Consider the following 27822-nt stretch of genomic DNA (forward strand, 5'->3'; position numbering starts at 1 on the left):
CCTCTAAAAACAAGCAAAAAAAACTTTAAAAAAAAATGAGGATAGTATAAGGCGCCTCTGGGGCAACTTTAAGCATACCAACATTTGTGTCATGGTTGTACTGGAAGGAGAAGAGAAAGCAGAAAGTTGAAAACCTATTTGAAAAAAGAATGACAGAAAACTTCCCTAACCTTGTGAAGGAAATAGACATACAAGTTCAGGAAGTACAGAGAGTCTCAAACAAGGTGAACCCAAAGAGGCCCACACCATGACACATCATAATTAAAATGCCAGAAGTTAAAGAGAAAATCTTAAAAGCAACAAGAAAAAAGCAGTTAGTTACCTGTGAGGGAGCTCCCATAAGACTGTCAGCTGATTTCTCAAAAGAAACTTTGCAGGCCAGAAGGGGAATGGCAAGAACTATTTAAAGTGATGAAAAGCAAGAACCTACAACCAAGATTACTTTACCCAGCAAAGCTATCATTTAGAATTGAAGGACAGATAAAGAGCTTCCCAGACAAGGAAAAACTAAAGGAGTTCGTCACTACCAAATCAATATTATATGAAATGTTAAAGGGTCTTCTTTAAGAAAAAAGAAAAAGATAAAAAATGTGAACAATAAAATGGCAATAAATACTTATCTATCAACAATTGAGTCTAAAAAACAAGCGAATAAGCAATGGTGAAACAGATGCAGAGAACATTTTGACAGTTGCTAAATGTTCGGGGGGGTTGGGGGGGTGGGTGAAAAGGTGAAGGGATTGAGAAGTACGAATTGGTTGTTACAGAATAGTCATGAGGATGTAAAGTACAAGATAGGGAATATAGTCAGTAATACTCTAATAACTATGTATGGTGTCAGATGAGTACGAGATTTATCAGGATGATTACTTAGTTATGTAATTTCTAAATGTTAAAGAAGACCCTTTAACATTTCATATAATTACATAGTTATGTAATTTCACTGGAGTGTACACCTGAAACTAATATAGTATTGTATGTCAACTATAACTGAAATATAAAAAATTATTACAATTGATAACTGCAAAGCAATTTTTAAGGCTTTAGATACATACTGCCAAAGAACTCTTATCTAAAACACTGAATCCTCAATTGATGGTCACATCTACCTGCAGTGAGACTTCCTGTCATGCCTGAACCTTTGTAGCATGTGATATTTTAAAAAATCTTTGTTCCTTTGATAATAATAGCAAGCATTTATTGAATGATTGGCCATCACAAATGTAAGAGCTTTAAAGGTATTAATAATGTAGTCCTCAAAAACATATGACATAGGTACTTTATTATCTCTGTTTTATAGATAAAGACACTGAGACACAAGGACGTCAAGTAACTTATAAGTTACACAGTTGGAAATGGTGGCGCTAAATTCAAACAGGTAGAGAAAGAGCTAGATAGCTATTCATATCCTAAATCTTTCTCTTTAGGACATATGAATATATTCTCTCTGTGTGAATAAAAGATCTTCTGTAGGGTGTGCCTGTGACAGCCTTGGTTAAAGAAATGCTAGGTAATATTTGTTGAATACTACATGGCTTAATGGGAAAAGGTTTGCAGAGAAATATATAGTCAGAAGGACATGTGGAAGAGGAAAATGAGGAATGGAGTTATTGGAGTGTATTTTCCTTTGAGGTCTTATGACTTAAACTTTCTGCCCTAGTGAAACATTGTAAAACTTACGGCAGGAAAAATTTAGATAGGAAATTTTAGTTTAATCTTGGGGATCTTTATGATAACATAATTATATTTTTTACAAGAACTCTTTTTTTCATTCGCAGTTAACTACGTTACAGAGTATGAATGCTTATATCATTTCTTTGACTTCCACAAATATATAAGAAATCGTCACCTTTTACATTATGTGAAAACATCACAAGGAGCATTTCACCATTTTATAGTAATGAACCATTCATAGATGTTCATTCACAAAGAAAATTTATGTAAAACAAAGTCTTTGTTGTTTAAACCTGTAATAGGCTGGACTGCACATGTTTATATCGTTTATTTCTTAACTATTTAAATAATGTGTTTTTAAACATTGGTAATACCCTTAATTTTAGAGCTTAAGAGAAGGTCTAAATATCATGGAAAAAAATAGAGAAGACATTTATATCCTTTGAATTCTGTAATATCTAAATAGATAGCTTTTAACTCATTACATTTTTGGCCATATGCTACTTGTTGATCTCTAAAATACCATATGTCAATGTAGCTATATGTCAATTTAGCTTATTGTGTATATGTATGTGGGTTGTTGTTTTTTGTGTGTTTTTTTTTGTTTTTTTTTTTTTTTACTGTTGTTGAGGTGGTGGGATAAAATAATGTATTGACTTAACTGTTCACTGGTGTATGTGTGTGGTCACAGTCCAATGAACATGTTTTCAGAATATATACAAGCCTTTCTTTTGTCCTTGATATTTAATTTCCTTTTATGATTTTTCAGGGTCACAAGCAATAGAAGTATTGAATTCTTTTGTTCCAAAATCAAAAGGAAATGTTTGTTTGCTTTCTACTATGTTCTTATTGTAAAGAAAAGCCCCCCAAATAATCCAAAAACGTTTAAGGGAAGAAGTAAGAATTACCTCCAAATTCTACCTCTACCACCAAGAGAGCCCCTGTTGACATCTGCTGTTTTTTTTCTTAATGTGCATGTATACATATACACATACACTTTATAAAACTTGGATCATTACTCAACAGGATATTTAGTAAGCTGCTTTTTGTACTTAAAAATATGTATATCACTTCATGTCAATATATATGGGTGTCATTTTCAACATGTCTATTCTCATACGTGTGTGGTATTACAGTTATATCTTTACTTACTTGTCCAAATATTTCTTTAGCATAAATTACCAGCAGTGGGATAGTGAGGTCTAATAGTAGAAGGGTTAAATCAATGTATACTGCAGCCAATATGAGGAAGGGCACATTTTCTCAAACGCTTGCTAACACTAGACAGGGTTCATCTTATAATATCTTTGCTAGTCTGATAGGTAAAACTGATTAATGTGGATTTCTGTCACTATTAGTGAGGTTCAATATCCTTTTATATGTTAATTGATCATTTATATTCTTTATTTTTGAGCTGCCTGTAATTGAAGTATCTTTTAATTATTTTTACTTTCAAAACTTGAATTTCATAAGAATTGGTAAGACTGTACAACCGAAAATATTATGTGCTCCTCAAAAGACATTGGAGATAATAGGTCACAAATGGCTTTCTACATACTTGTTTTATTTAGAATACATATATAGGATTAGGTAATTGGGTATCCCCATAATGAAGCCCTGGCTCTCCAAATTGGGACTCCTGCCACTATTGCCTCAATTTAGGACATTTAAAGAGAAGTGCTTTTATTTTGTAGATATATAGTTAGTTACTCATTCATGAAACTTTTAGCATTCATGTTGCTCTGCTTGCCAAGTTGGAATGTAAAATGCACTTCCTTATAGTGACAAATGATATTTAAGTGTCTGTTCTTTTGAATGTGTATTAGAACTGTTGTTTTCAAGTTATAGAAAACTCAACCCAAACTGATTTACATAAAAGTTGTAAATACTCATGTAATGATCAAGCCCAAATGTAAGCTTGGTTTGGGGTAGAGCTTGAAGAAGGGGCTCAACTCATGTCACCAGAAACCTGTTTCTTTCTCTATATATCTCAGCGTTGTTTCTGGATTGAGTGCATTTTTATGTATACTCTTCCCTTATTGCATCAAGATGGTTGTAGTAGCCTCTCAACTTATGTCCTTCCAAGGTTAAACCCTAATTGCCCAAGAAAAAGCCAGGCATTCCCTCTTGTGCCTATAATAAACTTTTATTATCTTATTTTGAGTTCTGTGCCCATCCTGAAACCACCCTGGCAAGTCTTATTGGAGCTGGCATGTTACATATGCTTTCATAGAGACGGGGGTTGAGAGTTTGAGGCTATGTGAACTACTTTGACCAATACCAAGTAAGATAAGATCCCTAAAAGAAAATCTGGGACTGCTGGCAAAGCAGAAACAAATGTCCACTTGTCTTGTATTCTCAATACCTAGAAGGGTGCCCAGTGTGTGATAGGTGCTATCATAAATACTTACTAACTGCCAGACTATTGGTGCTGTGTTTAAGATATTTGTAAGATAGAGTTTTATAGGCTATTCTGGGCACTTAATTTTGTTTCCCAGGTAAAAATTTGACCTAAATGTCAATCTACTTAAAAATGAACTTTGCAGTAGACGTTGATGATCACATAAGTACAAGCTTATTAAAGATTAAGCTAGTCCTGTTCTCAGGAAAGGACGGTGAAGAGGGTAATCAACAATAATCAGGAGTTGATTTCAGAAATCAAATTCATGCATACTCATGCATCTATTCAGTCAGGAGAAGGTTATTGAGGGCCTGTGGGTGCCAGTTATGGCAGTGTCTGTGTGTTGCAAGTACCCAAATATATGAGATACGGCCAGAGCTCTATCAGATTGCATAGTCTAGCGAGAGAGACAGTGTCCTGGGATAAATGCAAAACTTTCCTCCTCAAAGTTTCCTGGAGGAGTCATGCCTGAGCTGAGTGAGTCCTGAGGGACCATTAAGAATGATTCAGGACAAGAGAGATGGTGTTAGTGGTTAGGCAGGATAGGATAGGTTTTATAACTATGTGCAGAGACACTAGGATTGAGAAATTATGGCCCATTGGGGGCATGATAAATAGTATGCTATTACCTAAGGGAAAAATGTATGTGTATGAGGGTGGCAAGTGTAAATTGGAAGAGAGTGTGGAGTTGGTCAACGGACAATGTTGAGAGAGGAGGCTGTATAGGTACGCAGGATCCAGATGATGCTAAGAATTTTGGATTTTATCAGGAAGGTATTTGGTATAACATGGTGTAGTTATTAATATTGGTATTGCTATTAATGCTATTCAGTTCTATCTTTGAGTCATTTATTTAATGTAAGACTTTGGTAAGTTTTCTAAATTCTCTATATTTTCTTAAATCAAGGTCCAAAGTGTTACATCCTCAGGAAAACACAGATGCCACTTTAAAAAAAAAATAATGAAAATAGTATTTGCTTGGTAGAAATTCACTTTATAAGGCAAATTTGAGGGAAAATGATTTTGCATATTAAGGGAAGGATTCTTGTACTTGAGGGGAAAACAATATTGTTTTACTTTTAAAATTCCCCTGATCTTTCTAAATATAAACGTTGTATATTCACCCCTGTATAATGTAGCAAAATGCCTTGCGCATGATACTCAATAAAAGTTTGTTGAAATAAATAGATCCGGTCTAAGAAGAAAATGAACTTGAATTTCTTCATCTTCATTACACACACGTGCGCTATCTAAACTGAGGTATCTGTTAGGATTAGGTATGATTGTTGATAATAAAAACATTCAAAATAATAATTACTCAAATAAGGTAGAAGTTTGTTTCTCCCATAAAATAAGTCTAAAGGTGCTAATCAAGGGCTGCTGTGGTGACTCTGTGAAACCATTCATGATCTCAGTCCTCCCAGTTCTTTGCCAGTCCTATAGAGTAGCTTTCCTCTTCATGGTCTAACATGTTGATTAGAGCTCCAGCCATTGTATTTATTTTCCAAACCAATAGTAGGAAGGCCAGAAAGCACAAGCATCTCTCACCATCTTTTTTTTGACACTTCCTGAGAGTTTGATATACTTCCTCTTATATCTCAGAGGCTAGAACTTAGCCCCAAGGCCCTCTAGCTGCAGAGGCGGTGGGATATAGTCCTTTTATCTGGGTGCACTGCCACAGGGAATAAATTTGATGTTTGGATCTTGAAGAGAATGGGAAAATAAATATTGGGGTAGACAAATAATTTCTGCAGAGATTGTATGACTAGAAATCACGTGATGAAGTCAGAGAGACAGCATTAATGAGCAATTAAGTTCTTTGAATTCTGTAAAACGAAGATCATGATGTTTGCTATCCACTTTCTGTACTTTTTTTTTTTTTTTTAAGTAGTCCTTTGTTTAGTGTTGTTGGCTAATAGGTTAAGTATCGCTTAGGTAGTTTGAAATGGGAAGGAGGACAAGGGAATTGAAGATTGATACCATCAAAAAAGGTGTAGCAGTATTTCACCTAAGATCTAGCTTTGTCTGTGAAGTGATAGCAGTTTCTCTCTAATAGATGCATATAATTGGAAAAACTAAGCATTTGTACAGTATTCTTGCAGTTTGATACCTACAAATCACTTTTTCTCTGCATCATCACTGAATATGGAAACAGAAACTGTATGTTATTTGTCATAATGTAATCATAGACTTACTATTTTTTTCCCTTAATAATTAAAAAAATGTAATAGCTAGAAAAGGCAAATCTATAGACAAACTTAACTGTAGAAGAGCATTTATCTTGTGTCAGTTCTTTAGTTTCTAATCAGTGGATTGACCTGAAGACCTATTCTTTTCTAAATACTCATAGATTATTAGGGTAGAAAGTATCTTTAGAAGTTTGTTTAGTTGGACTGTCTTCCTCCGTATTGGACAAAACAAGTAATAAATACCCTGCAGAAAAGAGATTCTGCCCTGCTTTGAAAAATATTTCCCTTTATACCTTTTTTCCTTTTCTTTTATGCCAGGGTTTGATAGCAAGATTAGGAAAGTTTTTTCTTTTACTAATGCTGATCTCTTGGGATTGGATTTAAATCATGTTCTCTTAGTGTTCTCTAGTAGAGATTGGAACCATCCAGCTATTGGAAGTTGTGAAGATCCCTTCTTATGTCACTCTCAGATCTTTCAGAAATAGTTTTCCTCAAATTTGTCACCCAGATGAACAGTTATAACTCTTAAACTTTTCTCACTGGTGTAATTTCTTAGCTTTAATAAAATAATAATTAAAATAATTATAATAATAATTTTGTCTATTTAGTCTGTAATATTCCAGTTAGAAGTCAGGCAATGAGAAGTCAGGCAATGAATAGGAATTTTAATAATTATTGAGAATCTACTATATACTAGGTATTTTACATATTTTATTTCATTTACTTTTTATAGCAGCTCTTTTTGGGAGCTGCTGTTATGTACACTTCATTGATAAGGAAATTAAGGCTTAGAGAGGATAAATAAATTTTCCAAGGCTACATAACTAACAAATAAGTGTCAGATCCAGAATTTGAACATGAGTTTCTCTGACTCCATAGGCTGTCTTCATGCTCACTCTGTATAATGCTTCCCATCCTTTCATGATAGCAATCCCAAGGTTATTGAGCTGGAATGCCCAGTATGGTATCCACAGCCATATGTAGCTATTGAGATTTAAATGACTTAAATTAAATTAGAAATTTAGTTTTTCAATTGCACTAGCCACATTTTAAGCACTCAATAACCACGTGTGGCTAGTGACTACTATATTGGAAAGTGCAGATAAAGAACATTTTCATTATCATAGTTATCACTGATGTACTAAGCTGTTCTAGAGTTTCAAGTTAACTCTAATTTCAACTACCCATTAAACTTCCTTTTAGGGACCAGATTATGTCCCTGGAAATCAAGGCTCCCTGCATCCCCAAGGCTAAGGGTAATTCAAGGCTGTGCAGGGTTGTGTGGCCTCTACCAAAATTGCTTTTTCTCTTGATTTTCTCTACACAGAGAAGCTTAAGCTATGGTAAGAGAGTGAGAGCAAGGAAGAGAGGGAGGTAGGAAGGGAGAGAAGGAGGGAGGAAGGGGAGGGAGAAAGAAATAGGGAAAGCAGTAGCTGTATTAACTACCTAATTATGCCAACATCATTTTAAGTGAACTTTTCTAGAGATGTACTGGAAAGATTTATTATTTATTACAGTTTAATTTCTTTTCTCAAGGTCCTCCTCAAGATTCATTGCTTCCTCTTCTCTTTTTCTTTAAACTTTTATTTTATTTTTGTATCTTTAATGTTGAAAGTGTTACAAATGTCCCCCTCTTTCCACCATTGATCCCCTCCACCCCATATCCACACCACCACCAGGACTTCCCTATACCAATGTCTATGTCTACAGGTTATGCATATAAGCATATAAGCCTTTTGACTAATCTCTCCCCACCCACTCTCCCACCTCCACCTTCCCCCTGAGATCCCTCAGTCTGTTCCATGCTTCTATGTCTCTGGGTCTATTTTGTTCATCAGTTTATTTTGTTTAATATATTCCACATATGAGTGAGATCATGTGGTACTTGTCTTTCTCTGACTAGCTTATTTCGCTTAGCATGATACTTTCCAGTTTCCTCCATGCTGTCCCAAAGGATAAAAGATCCTTCTTCTTTACAGTTGCATAGTATTCCATGATGTAAATGTCCCATAGCTTTTTTATCCATTCATCTACTGATGGGCACTTGGGTTGTTTCCAGGTCTTAGCTTTTGTAAATTGTGCTGCCATGAACATAGGGGTGCATAAATTCTTTCTGTTTTTGGTGTTTCAGGTTTCTTAGGATATATTCCTAGAAGCGGGATCACTGGGTCAAGTGGCAGTTCAATTTTTAATTTCTTGAGGAGACTCCATACTGTTTTCCATAGTGGCTGCACTAGTCTGCATTCCCACCAGCAGTGTACTAGGGTTCCCTTTTCTCCACACCCTCTCCAGCACTTGTTGTTGATTTGTTGATGGTAGTCATTCTGGCAAGTGTGAAGTGATACCTCATGGTGGTTTAATTTGCATCTCTCTGATGATTAGTAACATTGAGCATTTTTTCATATGTCTCTTAGTCATCTGTATGTCCCCTTTGAAGAAGTGTCTATTTAGGTCCTTTGTCCATTTTTTAATTGGATTTTTTATCTTCCTTTTGTTAAGTTATATGAGTTCTTTATATATATTGGATATTAACCCTTCATCAGATGCGTCATTGGCAAATATGTTCTTCCATCCAGTGGGCTCCCTTTTTGTTTTGTTGATGGTTTCTTTTGCTGTGTAGAAGCCTTTTTTTTTTTGATGCAATCCCGTTTGTTTATTTTCTCCTTTGTTTCTCTTGCCCTAGGAGATGTATTGGCAAACATATTGCTATGAGAGATGTCTGAGATTTTGCTGTCTACGTTTTCTTCTAGGATTTTTATGGTTCCATGTCTTACCTTTAAGTCTTTCATCCATTTTGAGTTTATTCTTGTGTATGGTGTAAGATGGTGATCTAGTTTCACTTTTTTGTACGTACCTGTCCAATTTTCACAACACCATTTGTTGAAGAGACTGTCTTTACTCCATTGTATGCTCCAGCCTCCTTTGTCAAATATTAATTGAGTGCAATGGCTTGGGTTGATTTCTGGCTTCTCAGTTCTGTTCCACTGATCTATATGTCTGTTCTTGTGCCAGTACCAGGCTGTTTTGATTACAGTGGCTTTGTAGTATAACTTGATTTGTGGATGGTAGTCATTCTGGCAAGTGTGAAGTGATACCTCATGGTGGTTTAATTTGCATCTCTCTGATGATTAGTGACATTGAGCATTTTTTCATATGTCTCTTGGCCATCTGTATGTCCCCTTTGAAGAAGTGTCTATTTAGGTCCTTTGTCCATTTTTTAATGTGGTATTGTGATCCCTCCAACTTTGTTCTTCCTTCTCAAGGTTGCCGTGGCTATTCAGAGTCTTTTTTGGTTCCACATAAATTTTTGAAGTGTTACTTCTAGATCTGTGAAATATACTGTTGGTATTTTAATAGGAATTGCATTGAATCTATAGGTTGCTTTGGGTAGTGTGGACATTTTAATGATGTTGATTCTTCCAGCCCATGAACATGGTATATTCTTCCACTTGTTTATATCTTCCTCTGTCTCTTTTTGCAACGTCCTGTAGTTTTCCAAGTACAGGGTTTTTTTTACCTCCTTGGTTAAGTTTATTCCTAAGTATCTTTTTTTTTTTAGTTGCAATGGTAAATGGGATTTTTTTTTACTTTCTCTTTCTGAGAGTACATTATTGGTATATAAAAATGCCATCAATTTCTGGGTGTTAATTTTGTGTCCTCCTATTGTACTGAATTCATTTATTAAACCTAGTAGTTTTTGGTAGAGTCTTTAGGATTTTTCTATGTACAGTATCATGTCATCTGCAAATAATGACAGTTTGACTCCTCCCTTCCAATTTGGATGCGTTTTATGTTTTCTTCTTGTCTGATTGCTGTGGCTAGGACTTCTAGTACTGTGTTGAATAAGAGTGGTGAAAGTGGACACCCCTGTCTTGTTCCTGTTCTTAGGGGAAATGGTTTTAGTTTTTGCCCATTGAGTATGATGTTGGCTGTAGGTTTGTCATATATGGCCTTTATTATGTTGAGGTATGATCCCTCTATTACCAGTTCGCTGAGATTTTATATCAGAAATGCATGTTGGATTTGTTAAATGCTTTTTCTGCGTCTATTGATATATGATCATGTTATTTTTGTCTTTCAGTTTGTTTATGTGATGTATCACGTTTATTGATTTGCAAATATTGTACCAGCCTTGCATCCCTGGAATAAATCCCACTTGGTCATGGTGTATGATCTTTTTAATATATTGCTGTATCTGATTTGCTAATATTTTTTTTGAGGATTTTAGCATCTATGTTTATCAGGGATATTGGCCTGTAGTACTCTTCCTTTGTAGTGTCTTTATCTGGTTTGGGAATTAGGCAAATGCTGGCCTCATCAAAAGAGCTTGGAAGTGTTCCTTCCTCTTGAATTTTTTGGAATAGTTTGAGGAAGGTAGGTGTTAATTCTTCTTTGAATGTTTGGTAAAACTCCCCTGTGAAGCTGCCTGGGCCAGGGCTTTTGTGTGCTGGGAGCCTTTTGATTACTGCTTCAACTTCATCAGCAGTTATCAGCCTATTCAGGTTCTCTGACTCTCCCTGATTGAGTTTTGGCAGATTGTATTTTTCTAGGAATTTGTCCATTTCATCCAGGTTGTCCAGCATGATGGCGTATAGTTGTTCATACAATCCTTTGTATTTCTCTTGGGTCAGTTGTTACTTCACCTCTTTAATTTCTGATTTTGTTTATTTGGGTCCTCTCCCTTTTTTTCTTGAAGAGTCTGGGTAGAAGTTCATCAATCTTGTTTATCTTTTCAGAGAACTAGCTCTTGGTTTCATTGATCTTTTGTATTTTGTTTTAGTCTCTATATCATTTATTTCTGCTCTGATCATTATTATTTCTTTCCTTCTACTTACTCTGGGTTTTTCTTGTTGTTCTCTTTCTAAGTCTTTAAGTTGTAGGGTTAGAGAGTCTATTAGAATTTTTTCTTATTTTTTGAGATAGGCCTGTAGTACTATGAACTTCCCTCTCAGGACTGCTTTCATTGTGTCCCATACATTTGGGGTTGTTGTGAGCTCATTTTCATTTATTTCCAAGAAGTTTTGGATTTCTCTCTTGATCTCTTTGGTGACCCATTCATTGTTTAATAACATGCTATTTAGCCTCTCCATGTGTTTGAATGTTTTTTAGTGTTTTTATTGTAGTTGATTTCTAATATCATGCTATTGTCGTCCGAGAAGATGCTTGATATGGTTTAAATCTTCTTGAACTTTTAGAGACTTGTTTTGTGTCCTAACATGTGATCTATCTTGAGAATGTCCCATGTGCACTTGAGAAGAATCTATATTCTTCAGCTTTGGGGTGGAATGTTCTGTAAATGTCAGTTACATCCATCTGTTTTAGTGTGTCATTTAGGGTCATTGTTTCCTTGTTGATTTTTCGTCTGGAAGATCTATCCAGTAAAGTCAGCGGACATCAAATTAAAGTCCCCTACCATGACTGTATTGCTGTCCATCTCTCCCTTAAAGTCCTCCAGATTTTTTTTTTTTTTAAATAAATTTAGGTCGTCCTATATTGGGTGCATATATGTTTATCAGGGTTATATCATATCCTCTTGTTGGCTCGATCCCTTTAGTATCATGTAGTGACTGTTCTTGTCTGCCCTTATGTTCTTCATAAGTCTATTATGTCTGATATGAGTATTATACCCCAGCTTTTTTTCATTTCTATTTGCATGGAAAATTTTTCTATCCCTTCACTCATCCTGTGTGGGTCTTTTGTTCTGAGATGAATCTTTTGTAGAGAGCATATATTTGGGTCATATTTACTTATCCACTAAGCCACCCTATGTCTTTTTATTGGAGCATTTAATCCATTTACATTTAAGGTTATTATTTATAGATACTTATCTATTGCCATTTTAATTCTTTATGCCTATGTTTCTCTCTCTATTTCTACTTCTAATTATAGCAGCCCCTTTAAGATTTCCTGCAACGCTGGTTTGGTGGTGATAAACTCCTGTTACCTTTTTTTGTCTGGAAGCTCTATATTTCACCATCTATTTTGAATGATAGCCTTGCTGGATAGAGTAGTCTTGGTTTCAGATCCTTGTTTTGCGTTACGTTGAATACTTCATGCCATTCCCTTCTGGCCTGTAGAGTTTCTGATAAGTCAGCTGACAACCTTATGGGAGCTCCTTGTAGGTAACAGATTGCTTTTCTCTTGCTGCCTTTAGGATTCTCTCTTTGTCTTGGATTTTTGGCATTTTAATTTTGCTATGTCTGGATGTGGGTCTTTTGGGGTTCATTTTGATTGGGACTCTTTGTGCCTCCTGAACTTGTGTGACTTTTTCCTTTACCAGGTTAGGGAAGTTTTTTGCCATTATTTCTTCAAACAGGTTCTCTAACCCGTGCTTACTTTTGACCTCCTCTGGCACTCCTATGATGCAAGTATTGTTATGTTTCATGTTGTTCCACAGCTCCCTTAGACTGTCCTGTTTTTTAATTGTTCTTTTTGGATCTCTGATTGAGTGCTTTTCTCTACCCTGTCACTCATCCAACTCTTAGCTTTCTCTTATCTGCTGTTTATTCCTTCCAATGTACTCTTTATTTCTGTTGTGTCATTCTTCATTCCTGAATGGTCATTTTTCATAGTTTCCATATCTTTTTTCATGCTGTTGAGCATCCTTTCAATCAGCATTCTGAACTCTGTATCTGATAGATTTCTTATGTCCATTTCATTTTGCTCTTTTTCTGGAGACTTTTCTTGTTCTTTCATTTGGGGCTTGTTTTTTTGTCTCCCCATTTTGGCTGCCTCTTTGGGTTTGATTCTATGTATTAGGTAGACCTACTAGTTCTCAGTCTTTTTGGATGGTCGCTGGTGTAGGCCGATATCAGATGCTGTTTGTGAGTGACCTTGAGTACCCTGTTTGGAGCTATCAACAACCCATAGCTTGAGGCCCCCTCTGTTGGGGCGGGGAGCTTTTGGACAGGACCAAGATGCACATCAAAATCTGCTTTTCTAAGGCCTGGGTTCCAAAGTAGATCAGGCAAAGACTCAAAGCACTCTGAGTTCTGCCTCTGCCTGGAGACTGATTAATCTCATTGTCTTAACAATTTTTAGGGTGTAGAAACTCCACAGGGTGGGGTGGCTGATTGTTATCAGTCTCTTAATGAGCCTCAGGCTGTAGAAACTCCGTGGGGTAGAGTGAGAGGTTTTCCAGCAAGGTGGGGCAGTTGCTTTCCCCTCAGGCAAAAGCTGCTCGGAAGGTAAATGTCTGCCTGTGAAAGATGTCCTCTGCAATATAGGGGGATGACTAGGCACAGGAATCCAGAGGAATGCCCTGTGAGCTCTGTCTCTAGAGCCCACAATCTTTGATCCTCCTTGTGCAGCTCCAGTCTACTTTGCCCTCCCTGTGCTGGAGCCTAAGGTGAGTGGCTGCGCATGAAACTTTGTGCTTTGGCCCTTTAAGAGGGTGCCTGTAGTTCCAGCAGTCTCTCCCTGGCAGACAGAAACCCAGCTGCTTTTCACAGCCAGATGTTATGTGGGCACCTTTCTCAGTTCTGGTGCTCTTGGCTGGGAAGCCCAGCCTGGGGTTTAGGCCCCAGAGTCCTCAGTGGGAACCCCCACAGCTGAGCTATCCCTCCAGACCTTCAGCTGCTGCCTGTGGGAGCCCAACCAGCCCTCTCGCCTCTGCACTTCCTACCAGTCTCTGTGTGGTCTCCACTTTTCCTCCTTGGTTATGAGGGTGCTCTCCAGCTAGTCTTCAGTTGCAGTTGATTATTCAGGATGGTTTTTCTATATTTTAGTTGTAATTTCAGTTTGGTCCTGAGGGAATGCCAGTGTAGCTTCCACTCAGTCCGCCGCCATCTTTCACCTCCTCTTGTCTTTATATTATCTGGCATAGCATCTTTATTTTCCGTTCTATGTGAACTCCCTCAGTGTGCCTTTTTGAAAACATTAATTTGGCATCCCCCTTCCGTACCTCTAGTCTGTACACTGATCTCAAACAGTTCCACCCATTTTCTGATTGATGGGCTCTTGTATTTAGTCAGATCTTAGTAACAAAGATCTTAAAGTATGTCTTAACCAAAGTAAATTGGTTTTGGTTGACTACCAGTTAAACTTCTAAGGATTAACAATTTTTTTTTTCAAGCTTACTTTTTAAAAAAAAAATATTTTTTATTGATTTTTAGATAGAGAGGAAGGAGGATGAGGAGAGAGGAACAGGGATGAGAGGGAGACATCAGTCGGCTTCCTCTTGCTCGCCCCCGACGGGGCATCAAGCCCGCAACCCGGGCATGTGCCCTGACCCGGAATCCAACCAGTGATCTCCTGGTGCATGGGACAGCACTCAATCCACTGAGCCATACCAGCTGGGCCAAACTCACTTTTTAATTTTATTTAATTAACAGAAATAATTTGTGATTTTTGAAATGCAAAAATCTTCAAAATGAAACAAAAAAAATGTCCTTTGCTAATAGTGATAAAATATTTGGCAATGATTTTAAATTTAGAATCCTTGCAGGTCTGGTTTTGCTTAGTACTTTTATTCTTAATTAAGCTATCACTTTAAAAGAAAGGAAACAGATATTAGATATATTCAGCTGATCTTCCATTTCACAACTAGATGTCAGTGTTGACATACCTGATTAGATGTCTCAGGTGTGATTTTAAGGTGGTAATTCAAATAATTACTCACCTATATGAGATGTAGATCAGAAAATAAATGATAAAGAAGGAGAAGAAGAAAATGTACTTTTTCAGTACTACCAACCAGAGGCTCTTCCTCACAATTTTTCCAGAAAGAGTGATCAGAAAAAGAAGGAACATTATTGCTATTCAAATGGTGTGTGTTTGTGTGTGTGTGTGATTCTTGCCTACTTAAATAAGAAACATATTTGAGAGCAGGAATTATGCATGTATTGTCATTGACATTTCTGACATTTCACCTAAATAAATCTGCCTTTTTTAGTTCAGTTCTCATAGAAGTGGGATCATGATATCCCTTATCCTTTCCTTGCAGATCCAATCTGACAACCTCTTAAAATCATTTATGTTGCATTTCTCTAACTAGAGTGTCTCACCTTTTCTACCCATGCTTCCTGTTGATAGATATGCAATCTTGAATAATAACTGAAATATTATGAATAAAATCCACATATAGCAATAAACCAAAATACTAAAAACACATCCCCTCCATTCCACCTCCACCAAAAGATCCTGATGGGCTCCTTTCCCCAGGTCTCTTTCCCCTTTTGAATTACTACTCCTGGATCACTTTAGTGATGGAGCTTGCTTAAGGCAAAGTTCTGCTGAATTATATTCACTTTGATATTTTTAGTTAAACATTTTCAAGACATCTGTATGCCGCCTAATGAAGATTTTGGAAGCTATAGATTGACATATATTAGGAAATATCAAGACAGTTTATCTTTGGAGTTAATATTTTGATGGAATTGACAGGTTTTCTCTTTAAAATTGTTATTTATATGTTTAACATTTTCCTTGGAATCACACCCATACCCCCAAATAATTGTTTTAAAAAGGCAAGTTAAATTAGTGTCAGTAATATCTTAGTACATCCATTTCTCATCATGGAAATAACTTTTTAGGTTATGCAATAGATCCTAATTTTATAACAGTCTAAAATATGTACATCCATCAATGCAAGCAGTACACTTGTTTATTGACTTTTAAAATCCATTGTTTCCTGAGAAAGAATTCTCATTTCATCAGTTCTTGGATCACCACATGAAACAGTCATTTGGCAATTGCTTCCCTCCCCACCCAATTTTTATGTCTTCTAGGCACATAATAAAAGACCATAAAATTAATTATTGATTTTAGTACAAACCCAGCACATCACTGGATTTTCAACCAGCCTGAGAAAAAGAGAAAAGTCATATTTAGCAACTCCAGGCACTCTCAGTTTGCTGCACTTAAAGTGGAAATACAAGCATGCTGCATCTTGCAAATAACACCTTTTATTTAGCAAAACAAATAGTTCAGTGAAGTTTATTTAATTCTGAGTTCTTATAATGGTTAAAAGTAGCTTAGTTCTTGACCTGAGTTATAACAGATTCATGATTTTGTAAAATGATCTTTATGTACTAATTTTGTTTGTTTAAAAGCCTTCTTGATTTATGTTTTAAGATCTCTCTGATGCTTTTGACAAAGATACAGTTTATACCTTTATTTTATATTATGACAAGTAAGTAGTTACTAAATTTACACTCAGTTGGAGGCAGCAACCTATGATATTACTAACGGGATCTCAAAGTTTCCTGTGACCTATATACAAGGCAGCAGGGTACCTAGGAGATAATTGGTTCTAGCCGAGTATCTTGAGCCTAGTAGACATTTATTATATATATATAATATACATTTATAATTATTTATTATATATATATAATATATATTAAGTATATATTTACTTAAAGACATACATGCCCATGTTTTCTCTCTGGTATCATCTTCTCTAGGCCTCAGTGTATGGTTGTGATTTCTGAATGTGTGTGAACCTTCCCCCGTTGCCCCATCTTGTGTTTTATTTCTAGATGCCTGCTTCATGTACCCTAGCTCCTCACATCCTAACTTTTTTTTCTTTTTATATTTGGGCTATCTAAACTAATTATTAACAGCAAATAGGTATTAAAGAAATAGCTATTTGGAACTACTATGTACTTTTGTAATACTTTCTCTGATGGTTTTCCTAAGAAGTCTGAAATACTCTTATTTTTAAAACTTTGCATTTTCCTTTGATTTGGCACAAAGTATATACATATTTGGTTTTGTATGTGTTTGGGAAAAGAAGGGCAAAGAGGGTGTTAATTGCAAAATATTATAGCAGCTGCACTTACATAATTCAAATTTTGACTACCAGTTAAAGACTATGTCAGAATTTTCTGAATCTGAAAGCATTTTGAACATGCTTTTCTTTAGCATCAAGATAGTGAAGGTATGCCCTTGTAATTATTTTCCTTACTTTTCTTATATTCTCTCCTGGTCTGTCAGATTTTTAATATTTGGTCTGTGAACGTTTTACATTTGGATACAAATTAATTGTTTATCTCATTTAAAAACTTACCTAAATCTTAAATAGGTGAATTTTGTGATATGTGGGTTATATCTCAATCAGACTGTTATTAAAAAAAAAACTTACCACAAACATTTTCAGTGATACTAGGAAAGAGTTTTGCATTAATGTTAGAAGGAGAGGAATAAATAATACTTATTTACCTAAGGTTCCAAGTAACGTGGCTTTTAAGGGTAGAACGGGTCATTGGGGCGAAAAAGGGACATCTGTAATATTTTAAACAATAATAAAAAAAAAAGAAGAATATACTTCTGTTTCCTATTTTTGGTTTAACTTAGGAAGACTTTCTATTTAACTCATGTATATATCTTAATGGAGGGTGGGAAGCAACTATAAGAGATAACGACTAAAACATTTAAATCTTATTTTTAGCATTGGAATGCTGTCAGAGAGATGACCCAGAAGTACTAAGTATTCTACTTCATGCCTGGCCTGTTCGTCAGTTGACAATCTGAGATTCAACTAGCTCAGCGATTTTCAACCTTTTTCATCTCAAGACATACATCAACTAATTACTAAAATTCTGCAGCACACCAAAAAATACTTTTTTTGCCGACCTGTCATTTTTTTTATTTGACAGTCTAAGGGAAAAGAGGTCAGTGCCCCTGACTAAATTGTCAGATATTGTGTGCTTTAAAAATTCTTGCAGCACACAGGTTGAAAATGACTGAACTAGATAATTGAAGAAGTGAGGAAATGTACTACAGAATTTGTTATTTTGACTTCTCTTTATAATGAACAAATTGATGTTAAGGTCTTTACATTTAAAGATATTCCATTTCTCATTACAGAAAGCTGTATACCTGCACACGTGGTAGCTGCCATTGATGTAAACAATGTCGCTAATGAAGTATACAAGTATAATTTTCCTCACACACAGTTACTGACCAAGACAATTGAAGTGAGTAACTGTTATTATTGTTTTAATAAGTATATGGCAAGGAGAATGTGATTGAAAAACACTGCAAGATACTAGTATCTTAATTCAAGGATAAGTCATGTATAAATGAAAAGATTTAGGAGAAGGGAATTAACATTATATATTTTATCAAAAGACAACATGCTGTTTTTGCTATATTATTTTCTAAATTTCCAGCTTGAGAGAGACAGAGACCAAGACCAGTATTTTGGTCTCAGAGAAATATTTGAAATATAAGATGCTTGACTTCTAAATGCTTGGTTCTGTAATTATATTAAACTTTGCTTGATTCTTTACTTTTAAGCAATACTCACGTAGTGTGTATATGTATCGTATAGCAGCAGTGAAAACGAGAGGCGGTCACGGCTATTACTTTTTGGGGGGTACAGGGAGAAGGGCATCCAAACTTACTCTCTAACAGACGGCATCAGCGGGTAAAACTACAATGGTTTTTCTAAGTCATACATTCATAAGGCATTATTAGCTTAACAGTGAGGAAACCTCTGGTGTGTTCCTTAACAATATCCAGTTCATAGTATAAACAGGTACTATTATTGTGTTCACTTACAATTCCAGAAAGAAAGGCACAACTTGGCAAAACATTTTTTGCTATTACTTATTTTAGCAAGTCTGTCAAAGTAAAAGGTACTATTTCTTGTATCATGAGCTCATCAGAAGTATTTAACACTGAAGTACATTGTTATTTGAAAAATAGCATGGAATTGTATTATTTATCCCAATTTATTGTGAAAAACTTTACACACAAATTTCTTATGAAGCTATCATTTATATACACTAAATTGTACCCATTTTAAGGGTGCAGTTTGAGTTTTGACCAATATATACAACAGTGTACCCACCACCGTCATAATCAAGATGTAGAACATCCATCACCCTGAAATGTTCCTTAGTGCCCTGTCTCAGCCAGTCTCTAACCCCAACCCCAGCTAACCACTGGTCTGCTTTTGTCATTAAAGATTAAATTTTTGATTTTTAGTACGTTATAAATAAAATCATAAGTGTAATTTTTTGTAGGTAGCTTCTTTTGCTTAGTGTACTGTTTCTGAAATTCACCCATGTTTTGTGTATATCAGTAGTCTGCTCTTTTTAAATTATTGCTGAATAATATTCTGTAGAATGAAATATTATATACTACAATATGTATATCCATTCATAAATATAGATATTTAGTTTCCAGTTTTTGACTGTTACAAAAAGTTCCTATGAACATTCATGTACAAGTTTTTGTATGGACCTTTGTTTTTATTTCTTGTGGATAAATACCTAAGAGTAGAATTATTGGGTTATATGGTAAATTTCTTTACCTTTCTGAGAAAATGCTAGTTGTTTTCCATTGTGTTTGTACCATATTACATTCTCACAGTCAGTGTTTAAATGTTTCAGTTGTTTCACATTTTACCAACACTTGCTATTTTTAGTCTTTTAAATTTTAGCCATTCTACAAGCATATAGTGGTATTGTGATTTTTTTTTTTTTTTTTGAGTAGGAAAGGAAAATGAGACTTAAAAACTATGTCTGTTCTTTGAAAGGTAAATAAAGCAATAGAGTTTTAGGACAATATGTAATGTTATTGTAAAGAGCTTAGCTGAGCTGGGAAAGAAAACTGAACTGTCAGAGATTAGAGTAGCTGATTAAAGCAACAAGGCAAAATGAAAGAGTGAATCCTTAATCATGTACTGGGGTGAGAAAAGCAGAGAAAATGCAGACATTCCCTGTTTTATTTCCCTGTGTGACAGCACACTGGTGGAGAGTTGATGGGTCAGCACAGATGTGGGGGCCAGCTCACTGCTGAGGGAGCCCTTGGCGTTGGGGGAAGGTTGGGAAGGGGTGAGGCTAGCTGTGGAAAGTGCTGTTAATCAAAGCGGGGAGAAGTATCTTCAAGTTTCTCCCTCTTTCTGTAAGGAGGCCTTGGCAGAAATAGATGGCGCCTGAAGAGGACCTCTGCCTAAGGCCTCAGATAAAGAGACCAAGGAATGCAAATATGTGAAGAGTGTGACTGGCCCGGGGGGCCAAGACCTTGAATGCAACCTCCCTCAGAGTCTAGGATGCACTGGCCATGCACCAGTTGTGGAGTATTAGGGCAGCTTCCCTAGGGAAGCCTTTTCCTTGCCGGGCACAGCTTTTGTAATTGCCTATCGTCAGGCCTGAAAAATTACACGTATCAGTTTTTAACCAGGAGCAGGACTCCTCAGTTATAAAGACAACTAGTAATAAAACTAAAATCTATAATTTATTTAGATAGAAAATGAGACATTATCAGTCACTACTATATAAACTTTATGTGAGCAGGAACCTTGCCGGTATGTTCAGTTTTGTATTCCCAGACCTAACACAATGCCTGGCATATACTAGATACAGTGGTATCTCGGTTTTTGAACGTCTCCATTGACAAACATTTCCATTTACAAACGCCGTAAACCTGGAAGTAAATGCTTGGTTTTCGGATGCGCCTCCGAAGTGGAACATGCCACAAGGCTTCCTCTGAGTGCAAGATCCTGAGGCCCAGCTGTCGGCTGTTGATCCCTTGGTTTTCAAACGTTTCAGACCAGCAGTCTCCCGGGACGGATTACATTCGAAAACCAAGGTACCACTGTACTCTGAAATATTAGTGAATTAATTGATGAATATTGTTTAATGAACAACATATCGTACCTAAAAAATGGGCAAATACCAAGCAAATGGCAACCAAGGATAAATGGGTTTCAGAATTAATATTAGAAAACATGGACTTCACAACAAAAAGCATTTAAGAGTCTTGGAAAGTTACTTTATGATGATGATTAGTACAATCATTAAGAAAGATTTAATTCTCAAAAGTCTTCATGTACAAAATAACATCAGAGTTCATAGGGCAGGAAATGGTAGGAAATACCCACTTGGTATTCAGCTCCTATATGCCACAAAATAGACAAACCATTGTCTTATGAATATAAACTCAGTAATTCTGAGTAAAATATGACCAAATACATCAGAAGCACATTAACAGAACAATATAGCAAAACCAAAATGGATTTTGTTTTGGGAACACAAAAGTAGTTTAGTATTTTAGAAATTCTATTAATATTATTCAGTGTGTTAATAATTGGAAAGAGCAAAACTATATGTTAGAAAACATTTGACAACATTCAGTGTAATCCCTCTTTGTAAAATTAGAACAAATGTTATCACACTTACTGGTTTTATGTATGCACATGCACGTGTTTTCATATTTGTGTTTAAACACATACACACACATGTATACATATCTCCAAATCCAGTAACATGTTAAATGGTAAATCTTTAAAAAAGCATTCTCATTAAAATAATAAGACAAGGATTTGCACTATTGTTTAATACTGTTGTGGACATTAGCTAATGCACTCATACAAGAGAAGTAGTATATAACTGTTAAGGAGGATTCCAAAGAATAATTGTATATGCTTGGAAAACACAAAATGTATTGTGCTAAAAATAGTACAAGGAGCTATTAGTATATTTAATAGTTAACTAAAAATAGTGTGAGGAACAATTGGTGCATTTAATAAGGAGACCAAGTCAGAGAAAGACAAGTACCATATGATCTCACTTATATGTGGAATCTAATGAACAAAATAACAGAGTAGAGACAGATTCATGGATACAGAGAAGAGACTGACAGCTGTCAGAGGGGAGGGATTTCAGGGCTGGGTGAGGAGGGTGAAGGGATTAAGCAAAGAAAAAAAAAGACTCATGGACACAGAAAACAGTGTGGTGATTGCCAGAGGAAAGGGGGGGAGAGAAGGTAGAGGAAGGTAAAGGGGAAAAATGGTGATGGAAGGAGACTTGACTTGGATTGATAAACACACAGTACAATATATAGATGATGTGTTGTAAAATTATATTCCTGAAACTTGTATAATTTTATTAACCATTTTCACCCCAATAAATTCAATTAAAAAATAAATAAGGAGGCTGGTTACAAAGATATGATAGCCAGCAGCTTACTGTATGCAAACAAAACACATTAGAAAATATAATAGAAGAAAATTTCTATTTATAGTAGCAAAATAGAAACATAAACACCAAAAAATAAACTTAATAAGAAATCTGCATGGCCCACATGTGAATAAAATGATTTGAAAAACAAGCATATTGTGGTATTGGATAGGATGACAATATTGTACAAATTTTAGTTTTCTTTAGAGTAACTATACATTCACTAAAATTGTCAAAAGTTGTTTTCTAACCTACAAAGTCCTTCCTAAAGTTTAAATGAAAGTTAACTATAAGAATAGCCAGGAAACTCTGAGAAAAGAAGGAATAAAGAAGGTAGGGGGACAAATAAAACTGCTCATCAACGTGTGATAAGCATTGTTACCACGCTGAGTTGATCTAGTGTTAAACGAAAGTAAAGATGTTTTTGTTAACTTGTATGACCAGATTATGAAAAAAGACTAGATTTCCACTAGCTTTAAAATGTCAAATAACAGACCTGGCCAGGTGCCTCAGTTGGTTGGAGTGTTGTCCCATACACTTCAGAGGGTTGCAGGGTGCAATTCCCAGTGAGGGTATGTACCTAGGTTGCGGGCTTGAACCCTGGTTGGGGTGCGTATGGGAGGCAGCTGATCAATGTTACTCTCTCACATGAATGTTTCCCACTCTCTCTCCCTTCATTTCTCTCTAAAATCAATAAAAACATCCTAAGGTGAGGACTTTTAAAAATGTCAAATTACAGTTGACCCTTGAACAACATGGGAGTCAGGGCCACTGACCCCCGTGCATCAAAAATCCATATACAACTTTCTTTTCTCCTGTAGTCCCCCATTCAATCTGGGCTGCCACAGTAAGCCAGAAAGCCCAAAGACCCTTTTTACTCGCATCTGCCCTAGAACCTTAGCAGCCGAGAGTAATTGCTCCACATCTGTAAAATAGATGCAGCATGTACAACTTTTGACTCTACAGAAACTTAAGTTTTCCTTGGTATCTGTGGGGGATTAGTTTCAGGACTGCACTGTGTACACCAAAATTCTCAGATTCTCAAGTGCCCTATATAAAATGCTGTAGATCAGCGATTTTCAATCAGTGTGCCACAGCATACTGGGGTGCCACAAGAATTTTTAAATATGCACTAACTAACTATTTAGTCAGGGGCATTGACCTGTTTTCCCTTATGTTGTCAAATAAAAAAATCACAACAGCCAACGCAACAATAGCTGTCCGGTATGAATGAATCAAAATTATACTTCTTTTTGTCAGATCAGCAAAAAACCTATTTTTTGGTGTGCTGTAGAATTTTAGTAATTAGTTTGTGTGCCGTGAGATGAAGAAGGTTGAAAATCCCTGGCATAGATCAATGCACATGGTCAACCTTCCACATCTGTGGACCCCCAATTGCAGTTTGAAAACGATATAAATATTTATTTTTAAAAAAATCTATGGATAAGTGGACCCATGCAGTTCATACCTATGTTGTTCAAGGGTTAACTGTATTAAAGATAATTTGTGTATTTCCATAACTTGAATTCCAACACATTTATTGACCTAGAAGGCCAGGTTAAATAAAGTTGTGAATGGTGTGAGTGATTATTTTTTGCATAACTGCTCCATCATTTGGCTTGTACTTTTAAAAAAACACTATTTTCAAGAATCCTTTAAAATTATAATTTTTCATGTCTAACTGTATTGGAGGCATTAACTCTCTTTACTTACTTTAGATTTTAGACATAGGATGCTCCTGATGTAAAAGATTATTGTTTTATTTTTACTTCAATTTTAGGAATTTAGCTTTAATCAATCCACATTTCAGTTGTGAAATCACATGGCCCTGTGCTGACAAGCTGCTTAACGTGAGTGTGATGTGCTGTCTAGTTGTACTGCCTGCCTCATGCTTTCTGACAGGCTGTTCATTGTATGATTTTCGGATTGTATTCTTTAGAATCCAACGTTCCATTTTTACATACATATATCTTGAACTACTTAAAAGCTGTGAGTTAAAAATGATGGACATGTACATTTAAACTTTTAATACAATAGAGACAACTAATGTGTTCCCCAGGTTAACATAGTCATTATAACTAATGACTAACAGTTCTCCATGTTTGACTCTGGAAAACACAACAGTGTTAAACTTGAGGTACCATGGAGGTAAGAAAGGAAAGGAGTGTCACAGCTCTGCTTTGGCAGCTCTGGGACTTGGGGAAAGTCACTTAATTTTTCATAACTGGTTCCTTCTCAAGATTGCTTTGGAAAGTTAGTTTAACTGCAGTTGATTTGAAAAGTATTGTGTTATATAAACTTTCGGGCATTGTAAATAAAACTCTTAACTGGTATAATTTCTGATGTAGTTAGTTATAATTAGCATTTTTACTCCTTTCCCATTCTATACATGTTTTTACATTTCCCCCCTCAATTGTTCATTCCTTAGGGCATTACACTAGAAGAGTTTGACAGATTATCTTTTAATATGATTTTGATGAGCCCTCCCTGTCAGCCATTCACAAGGTATGTATAATATATATTTCTCTGTTGAGAAAGAGTACTTTTGACGAATTCATTAAGTCAAATTATACCATAATTTTGAGCATGGACTTTGAAGTCCATCAGCTGCATTTTCGTAGTTTTGAAATTTTTCATAAATAATTCCTTTTATCTACTCATATTTATAATGCAGTGCTAATTATAAAGGAAATAGCAATCACTGCCACATGAACAAAGTAATTTGGTCAGTAGTAGATATGCAGTAACTATAAAGGACCTCTTTTATACCTACCTAAGAAGATAAAATCATTCACCCCTTAACGATGGGGATACATTCTGAGAAATGTGTGGTTAGGTGATTTCATCATTGTGCAGACATCATAGCGTGTACCTACACAGACCTAGGCAGTATAGCCTACTACACACCTAGGCTACATGGTATAGCCTATTGCTCCCAGGCTACAAACCTGTACAGCATGTTACAGTATTAAATAATGTAGGCAATTGTAACATAATGATAAGTATTTATGTATCTAAACATAGAAGAAGTACAGTAAAACTATGGTATAAAAGATGAAACAGTGGTACACCAATATAGAATATTTACCATGAATAGAACTTGCAGGACTAGAAGTTGCTCTGGGTGAGTCAGTGAGTGTGAGTGAATGTGAAGACCTAGGACATTACTGTGCACTACTGTAGGCTTTATACACACTGTGCACTTAGGCTACATTAAGTTTATAAAGGAACATGAGATTAAATCAAATAAGACAAAATGATGCAATCAGGAGACATGGCAAAAATTATATGTCTGTTGCCAATGTAGCCTAGCATACTGTTTTACAGCAAGCTTATTTTAATAAGCAGAAAGAGTACACTGAAATAATGATAAAAGTATAGTATAGTAAGTAAATAAACCATTATTTAACCAACATAGTCAGTTATTATCATTATCAAGTGTGATGTACTATATATAATTTTTGTGCTATACTTTCATAGAACTGGCAGCGCAGTAGGTTTGTTTATGTCAGTATCACCACAAACACATGAGTAACGCATTGCACTGCATACAGTGTTATGATGGCTACAATGTCCCTAGGTGATAAGAATTTTTTAGCTCCATTATATATAGTCTTATGCTGATGGCAGCAATACCTGATTCTGTAGTACTGTCGTCATTTAGAATGCTGAAAGGAAAGGGCCAGAATGAGAAGAACCAAGAGTTTTGAGGAATCTATTCAAGTCCACTCTAATTTCCCATCTGAGCCTCAGGTCCACTGATGGTTTTGGCCCTCCTGTCAGGTATGAATGAGGAAGCTGACACATGATACTAAGTTACTTATTTAAGACTAGTAAGTAACAAGGTCCTCTGTTTCTACACCTCAGGCTCAATCCAATTCTTCCTTTCTGCTTGCTAATTTGAACCTTTTTCTCAAAAAATTTTCAACCCTAGCCAGTTTCTCAGTAGTTAGAGCCTCTGCCCACAGAGTGAAGGGTCCTGGGTTTGATTCTGGCCAAGGGCAGGTACCTCTGTTGCAGGCTAGATCCCTGGATCCTGTCGGGGCATGTGATGTGTCTCTCTCACATCGATGTCTCTCTCTCCCCCCCTCCTTCCACTCTCTCTGAAAAGCAATGGAAAAAATATCCTTGGTGAGGATTAAAAATTTTTTTTTTCAATTACAGTTGACATTCAATTATTTTACATTAGTGTCAGATGTATAGCATCATAGTGGTCACACAGTTGATTATATTGAATCTTATTTGTAAGAAATATCTGCTAGTCCAAATACTGCCTGTTTATGTGACCTGTTTTGACCTAGTTAGTGTAACCAGGTAGCAACTCCTGCTTGTAGAATCAAGTCTTCAGCTTAAGTTTCTCATGTTTACATTGGACAAGATTGTCTTAAGTCTTACCTACTACTTTGATCTGCTTAGATGGTGATAAGTCATCAATGCCATTGGCTCTACGTTGCCACCCTACCCAGCCAGCTCATTCATTGGAACTTTTGTTGTCTCATCTGGGACAGAGCAAAAGGTGCCATCAGTAATTGTGTGTGTGTGTGTGTGTGTGTGTGTGTGTGTCTTTCCCACTCCAAGCTATTTTAAGAGGGTATTTGATTTTATTCTTCACCGACTTCTTGTCCTTCTTTGCCTCATGTAAGTTATTTGGCATATTGTTTTGTAAAAATAAATTTTAAGTGTGTTTATTAGATAGGCAAGGCATTTTTAAAATACTAAATAAATGCATTTTGTTCTCTGTAGCAACAAAAATGATCACTTTTTTTGTGAGGACCAACTAATTTAATTCACTTGGTTTTGACTTTTTAAAGGTGATTTGATATTTTTATGTAAGATTCTTGATGAACTTATTTGTACCTTCTCACTCCTTTTAGAATTGGTCTGCAAGGTGATGTGACTGATCCAAGGACGAATAGCTTCTTATATATTCTCGATATTCTCCCAAGGTAAAACCTTAGATTCCCTTACAAGCTTACCCTAAATTTAAAACTCTGGATCTGAAAGAATGTGATGTTGGTCATTTTACAGAGATTAGCACTTTATACATGCTGCCTGCAGATAGTGTGCATGTCATTTGTCTTCTTCTGCCATGACTAATAGGATAACTGCAAATATTTGCTATTCCACAGTTGCCACTACAGTGAGTGACAGGGAATTACATCCTAATAGCTCAATTCTGCTGCCTCTGCTCATACTGTTAATGCAGATGAAGTCTGTGTTAGCGAATGCTGTTGCCCGGAGCCTGGAAGCCTGTGCTAGCCCTGTGTAAATGGCAGCCCTTTGAGTTGCTCTGTATGAACCCATGTTTTGAGATAAACTCAATGGAAATTAATATTCCAGATGTTAACTTTATCAGATGTGCCATGATTATGGGGGAAAATGAATAAAATATGAGTTGTCTTCATCCCTTATAAAATTCTTTTATAAAAAAAGAGAGTTCAGAAAATTACCTCATATTTCCCACAAGTAAGGAATTTCTTTCTTTCTTCTTAGCAATGAGATTTTTGGAATTTCATTTGTTTTGTTGTTTTTGTTTTTTTTTAGATTACAAAAATTACCGAAATATATTCTTTTAGAAAATGTTAAAGGTTTTGAAGTATCTTCTACAAGGTAAAACATGTATTTGTCTTGTATCATCTTAGACATA

At 35.8% G+C, this 27822-nt stretch overlaps 1 protein-coding gene across 3 annotated transcripts in view; it reads left to right on the plus strand.

Moving 5' to 3' along the window:
* The window catches only part of TRDMT1 (tRNA aspartic acid methyltransferase 1), a 48815-nt gene that overhangs the window by 6798 nt on the left and 14195 nt on the right, over positions 1 to 27822 (plus strand). For 2 of the 3 annotated variants that reach the window (XM_081133110.1, XM_081133111.1), the window contains exons 2-5: positions 18073 to 18182; positions 24604 to 24680; positions 27050 to 27121; positions 27720 to 27785. In XM_081133110.1, coding sequence (XP_080989236.1) covers positions 18073 to 18182; positions 24604 to 24680; positions 27050 to 27121; positions 27720 to 27785 — 325 coding nt within the window. Of the gene's footprint in view, positions 1 to 18072; positions 18183 to 20647; positions 20806 to 24603; positions 24681 to 27049; positions 27122 to 27719; positions 27786 to 27822 lie in introns of those variants that run through there. The other variant, XM_081133112.1, reaches the window with a different exon arrangement.

Source organism: Miniopterus schreibersii (genome assembly GCF_964146895.1).
Source record: "Miniopterus schreibersii genome assembly, chromosome: 1".
NCBI classification, from domain to species: domain Eukaryota; kingdom Metazoa; phylum Chordata; class Mammalia; order Chiroptera; family Miniopteridae; genus Miniopterus; species Miniopterus schreibersii.